This window comes from Pygocentrus nattereri, chromosome 6, assembly GCF_015220715.1.
Source record: "Pygocentrus nattereri isolate fPygNat1 chromosome 6, fPygNat1.pri, whole genome shotgun sequence".
Lineage (NCBI taxonomy): Eukaryota > Metazoa > Chordata > Actinopteri > Characiformes > Serrasalmidae > Pygocentrus > Pygocentrus nattereri.
In genome coordinates, this window is record NC_051216.1 from 44,760,488 (window position 1) to 44,766,798 (window position 6,311).

The following is a 6,311-nucleotide window of genomic DNA, read 5'->3' on the forward strand; positions in this document are numbered from 1 at the left end:
CATTCGGGAAGTATTTGTCTTGATTATCTAATATTGGACATCAGTGCGTGTGCAGCTGGAGAGAAGCTCTGTAGTGGCAGGGAAGGTCGAAAGGGAACGTGTTGTGCTCAGTGAAAACTCATGAAGCTGAAGGAAACTAGTCAACTTGGTAGCAACATTATTTACTCAGTTACATGGACTTGTATAGCATTTTTGATGGATCTGATGGGTTTTCCAGAGCATTTTCACGTGATGATACTTCTGCTGGAGTGTATTGGTGAGGAAAAGAACTGACGTCTTGCTCAGTTACAGTTTGGTCGTTGACATTGTTCCTAATGAAGCGGAAGCAGTTTCGAGCAGTAGCATTTTATTTTGGACCAATAAGAGAAGGATGTAGCCTAACTAACCTCTCATGCTGATGGATGCTGGATTAACCACAGCTCTCCAAGTTAATTTATACTTAAAACTCTCACTTTTACTTTGAGCCAAACAGCCCGTTCTGGGTTTGCTTTCATGATGTAACATCATGACCACCTCCTTGTTTCTACACTCACTGTCCAGTTTATCAGCTCCACTTACTGTATAGCTGCACTCTGTAGTTCTACAGTTACAGACTGTAGTCCATCTGTTTCTCTGATACTCTGTTACCCTGTTCTTCAGTGGTCAGGACCCCCATGGACCCTCACAGAGCAGGTACTATTTGGGTGGTGGATCGTTCTGAGCACTGTAGTAACACTGATGTGGTGGTGTTAGTGTGTGTTGTGCTGGTGCGAGTGGATCAGACAGCAGTGCTGCTGGAGTTTTTAAACACTGCGTCCACTCACTGTCCACTCTATTAGACACTCCTACCTTGTCGGTCCACCTTGTAGATGTAAAGTCAGAGACGACAGCTCATCTGCTGCTGCACAGTTTGTGTTGGTCATCCTCTAGTCCTTCATCAGTGGTCACCGGACACTGTTGGCTGGGTATTTTTGGTTGGTGGACTATGCTCTGTCCAGCAGTGACCGGTGTTTAAAAACTCTAGCAGCACTATTTGACCTGCTAATTTTTGTACTTTTTTTTTTTTTTTGGAAATGTATTTCACTGAAGTAGCATGACTCTTATTTTAGAAAGGGTTTAGGCTATTTACCCACTTCTGGAGAAAGTAGGTTCTTTACATAATAGGACCACAGGCATGAAGTTAGGCTGGCTGTAGAGCTGTAGTCCAGTAACACCACCATAACATCACCTTTGGTGCCCAAGCATGGCTGCAGGTGGTCTAAGGAGACCTGGCCACCAAAATGTTAAATGACCACAGTTCAAAAGAAAATAAGAACCTGAAGAAAAACTTAACCCTCTATTGCAAAATGTTGCCTCAGGGCAACAAACTCATTTTCCAATAACATGCACATTTTAAGGCAATGATGGGGTTGGCAGTAATAGGAGGAGTTTGAGTAAGTAAATAAAAAGCATGTATTTGGTCATTCTCTCTCTTAGTGGGCACTTTTAAACCTTTAACATTCAGTGTAATTCTTTTGTTATGAGAATTTGCAGAAATATGTTTGTTGCCTAGAGGCAACATCGTGTGACAGTGAGTGGAATGGATTCAAGCCAGGTCTCACCGCTTCAGGGAACATGGCTCTATATCATTTCTTCTCATTGTCACACAATGTTGCCTCAAGGCAACACATTCCAAAACGCCCCCTCCACACATTTTTTAAATGTTTTTGAATTTAATAATTGGTCCATTTCAAGTTCAGTGCATGCAATACAGGGTTAAAATGAACAGTTACACCAGCATGTTTACAGATTGCGCCAGTTTTTTTTATTCTCTACCAATAGGAGAAATGAAACGACACCATTTTTCATAAATATCTAAGAATCTCTTAAAAATCTCAGCACTGAAGTGACATTTTGTTTAGAAATAATAATAATAATAATTAAAAAAAAACGTATTTACATACAAAGCTGCAGTCCAGACTCTTAAAAAGAAACGTCCATTACAGGATTTACATACAGGGCAGAAACATATGTACACGGTCACATAGAGACACGGAACTACGGTTATTCTCAGCTTAAACAACAAGCTCTGAATTGAGGAGGACTTCCAGGCATCTGCTGAGGAAAAAATTATTCTATGCATTTGGAACAGTTCAGTTAGACCCAGAGCAGCAGGTCAGCAATGCTACGACTAACGTTACCACTTCTGACTGTTTTGGAACAAACATTTACACGAATCTACAACCGCTGCGTGAGACCTGACCGGCTCTGCGCATACAGCCGGCGGGCTCGGACAATTAGAGGAGAACGGACCAAGGACACAACCGCAAGCCAGGGCTGAAATCTTAAGTTGTGACACATGATGCCAATAAGGGGGAAACGTATATAGACTGATGTCCAGTTAATTTAAACCAGGGATGTCCAGCTCACAACATACAAAACCTTGGGCAGGGCTGGACTGGACTTAACACAAATGACCACAAGGGGGAGCCAAGCTCAGTGACCAAACTGGACAGCTGTTCTGCAATCAATAGCTTCAGCAGGTGTTTCAGTTGTTGCTTTTAGGGCGAATTCCACTGTTTTTGTTTTTTCAAAACCCCTGCAAATTGAAACGGTTAAGATGTAAACAAACTCAAGAGTGGTAGAACTTTTCACAGTGGTGGTGATGGGAACCAGACGTCTGAAGCGCCTTAAAGCTCAATCACAAATCATTACACAAAACGTTACGTTACAAATCCATGACCTGATGCCAGAGACGTTGTTTCACGATAGTTTTGAGAGAAGATTTTAGCCTAATATGGATTCATTGCATTTTTTTTAGATATTCCACAATTAAGATTACATCTAAACACTCAGAAGACACGTGCAGGTTCACTGGTGGATTTGGATGGTAAATAAAATGCCTATATTTATGTTGTAGACATGGTGACGCCTGGTTCCCATCACCACCACTGTGAAGACGTCTGAGCCAGTAAGTTTCTCTACAGTGACCCATCTCACATTAATCCACTCTGAATGACTTTACATCTCAGTGGCTGAATTATGCCTGTGTTTTTCAGTAAAGTCCCCTGTGAGCTGCCACAGTTCACTAAGAATTGATCGATGTACACATTTTTAATTTTCTTCCCCCACCAATCAAAACGTTCATGTGGCAGAGCCGAATGTTGAGTTCATCACACAGTCCATCATAAGATCCTGCTGTCCTGCCCATGTTAAATTGCTGGTGGACATCCGACTCAACCAGACTGTTTTGACTGTGCTCAGACTATACAAATTGACTGTCAGTAATTTTTCATGCCCCGCCGCCCCCCCATCAATGAGTTGTTTATAAATTCTTTTCACAAGCATATACAGTGGGTAAAAAGGTAATTCAAGCACACACGCAGACTGATCTTTTACCAGTAAAAGACGCTTCTAAATTAGATGACTGGATGTGACATTTAAAACCAAACAAAGGTCTGAATCTCCTCGGAATATCCCGGCTCTGGTTTCCATTATACAGTCCCAAGCGCTCCCTGATGAGCACAATCTAAAAAGAGCAAATATTTACAGAAATGCACAAATAAATAAAATGCCTCTACAGCTTGGTCCACAGGAACCGTAGGAGGCCGTAGTGTTTTTCTTTTTTTAATTCTGAGAACAACTTGTGGCTCCTTGTGCCGCCTGCTTCAGATTTTTACTTTTTTTTTTTTTTGCCACGGATGCTTCAGACCATTGAGCCGGCAGTTAGGATTTCTCCCCCAGAAAATTCCTTGTTTTTCTTTCCCTCTTTCATGTACATGCATGATATCCACATCCATACTTGATCCACCTGTACATTAGAAAATGTTGCTACTTGAAAAAGGCGGCAGTCTATCCATCTAACTCCAGGCGGAAGTCTCTAGGGCAGCTGACCACTCAGACGTGCGACGGTGGAGCCGGTTTATGGTAGGATCCTGGCGGTGCGGATCCAGCGCGGGCGGTTAGTGCTGTGCTAGCCTCGCTGTACATGGAGGAAGCGGAGGGGGGCGGCTTCCTGGCCCTGCAGGGAAAGCATCGCGCCACGAACCTCCGCCACGACTCCAGCGTCTTCCCTGACCAGATCCAGACGCCAGACGTGATGCCCACCACCAGGCACATGAAGTACTTGAGCATGAAGACGGCATAGTCGGGCCCCAGGCCCAGCTGCTGGCGCTCGGTGGCGCAGGAGCATCCCAGCGCCCGTTCCCATTCGGGTCTGTAGTGCTGCTCATACACCAGGCACGCCACCACGATGGTGGCGGGAACCGTGTAAAGCACGGTGAAGAGGCCGATGCGGATCATCAGCTTCTCCAGCTTGTCTGTCTTGGTGCCACCCTGCTTGATGACACTGCGGATGCGGAAAAGCGACACGAACCCGGCCAACAAGAAGAGGGAGCCAGAAAAGAGGTAGACGACCAGTGGGGCCAACACAAACCCCCGCAGGCTCTCCAGGCTTTGATTGCCCACGTAGCAAATCCCAGCAACAGGGTCTCCGTCCACAGAGCTGAGGGCCAAAACGGCGATAGACTTGACACTAGGGACAAGCCAGGCGGCCAGGTGGAAATACTGCGAGTAGCCAGCAATTGCCTCGTTGCCCCACTTCATGCCAGCAGCCAGGAACCAGGTGAAAGAAAGGACTACCCACCAGATGGAGCTAGCCATTCCGAAGAAGTAGATCAGCAGGAAGACGAGGGTGCAGAGAGCCGGACCCGTGGTGTCGTACAGGATGTGCCGCTGGTCTCCCAAACCACCACAGGCCACCCGCTCATGGCCCGCCAGCAGCCGTATGATGTACCCCAGTGATACGAAGAGGTAGCAAGCAGACAGGAAGATGATGGGCCGCTCGGGGTACTTGAATCGCTCCATGTCGATGAGGAAAGTGGCCACGGTGGTGAGGGTGGACACGAAGCACAGCACGGACCACAGCCCGATCCAGAAAGCCGTGAAGGCGCGCTCGTCCTGGGAGAAGTAGGGCTGGTGGCAGGGAAGGGCGCAGTTGGGCTGGGAGCCCGTCTGCACCCGGTTATAGAGCGGATGGGATTCTTTCTTGATGGGAACCAACGGCTCACGGCAGCGGCACTCACGGTCGCACTTCTGAGGCACGGCCGATTTGGACATGGCCCGGTGCCTGGACCCCTTGGGAGTGGGTTTGGGGAAGGACGGAGATAGAGTGGTGGTCTCGCTGCTGTTCTGGTCCATGCAAAGCCGGTCCGGGTCCCCCAGCACGGGAAGCTGCTCGCAGCTCATGCGCTCAGGCCACTCGAAGCCGTACTGGATCATGAGAGGAGAGCAGCCCCTCTTAGCCCTCTCGCAGACGGAGCGGCACGGAGGCAGCGGCTTCTTGTAGTCCGGCAGGCAGATGGGGGTGTACATGCTGCAGAGGAAGAACAGCAAGTCTGGAGAGCAGCGGATGCGGACCAGTGGCCAAAACTGGTGCACCTCCAGGCCCACCTCCTCCTGCGTGTCATGGTTGAACTGGTTGGGCATGTAGGTGAGGTTGTAGCCGATCCCTTTGCACATGGGCACGGTGATGGGCTCACACACTATGTCCTTGGAAGCGGCCAAGGTGAGCCGGGACAGGCGGGAGAGCACGAGAGCAAGAAGCCCAAAGGCCAGACCAGAGGAAGGAGGCTTCCTCGGGCTAGCCATGGAGGACCACCTGATCTCAGTCACCAAACAAAAAATATATACAGGAATGTCAAACGTTGAAGCCTGAGTATTTTCTCAGTTCTTTGAATTTACAGCCACCCGTCGGAAAGTAGGAATCCCCAAAGGAAGCCGTAACTGCTCCAGCAGCATGTCCACAGTCCACAGCGTCGTAAATCAGAGCAGAGTTTCATTCCAGACCGAGAGACTTTCACACAAACCCGGAGCCTAAACAGAGCACAAGGCTGGAGGGGAAAAAGGACAGAGTGAAAGGGAAATGTTAGGAACAGTTGGAGTTTTATTCGCCAACTTCTCGCTCGAATTTTCCGTTCCACCTTAAATGGTGCAGCAGTTACATTCTGGCGCCTCAGGCTGCCTTTAGCGCCAGAACGTAACTGCTGCACCATTTAAGGTGGAACGGAAAATTCCAACAAGACGGGTTAACACAGGTTTTAAGAACTCAAAGCGGCAGTAAATCGACTTTATTCCTAAAAACAAAGGGTTAAAGGAGGTTTGGGGGTTTTTAACGTACCGGAAAAAGCGTATCCATCCATGGGCTCTCCTCCTCGGAGCTGAAGGGTAAATCATTCACCACGCATACCGTAAAAGAAAGAAGCAAAGCTGAAAGTTCATTTCCTCTTAATGGCTTTAACGAACGTTAAGTGGCTCTGTAAAGCCCCAGTTTCCATTTCCTCCGTCGGACCTGG

General features: G+C 47.7%; 1 protein-coding gene across 1 annotated transcript in view; it reads right to left on the minus strand.

The window, feature by feature from the left end:
* Positions 1 to 1,760: 1,760 nt before the first annotated feature.
* Positions 1,761 to 6,311, minus strand: part of fzd5 (frizzled class receptor 5) — a 4,952-nt gene continuing 401 nt past the window's right edge. The window contains exons 1-2 of the mRNA XM_017703031.2: positions 6,137 to 6,311; positions 1,761 to 5,849 (exon numbers count right to left, since the gene is read on the minus strand). The exon at positions 6,137 to 6,311 is cut by the window's right edge and continues 401 nt beyond it. Of these exons, the coding sequence (XP_017558520.1) occupies positions 3,856 to 5,607 (1,752 nt within the window). The 5' untranslated portion in view covers positions 5,608 to 5,849; positions 6,137 to 6,311 and the 3' untranslated portion in view covers positions 1,761 to 3,855. The remainder of the gene's footprint in view (positions 5,850 to 6,136) is intronic.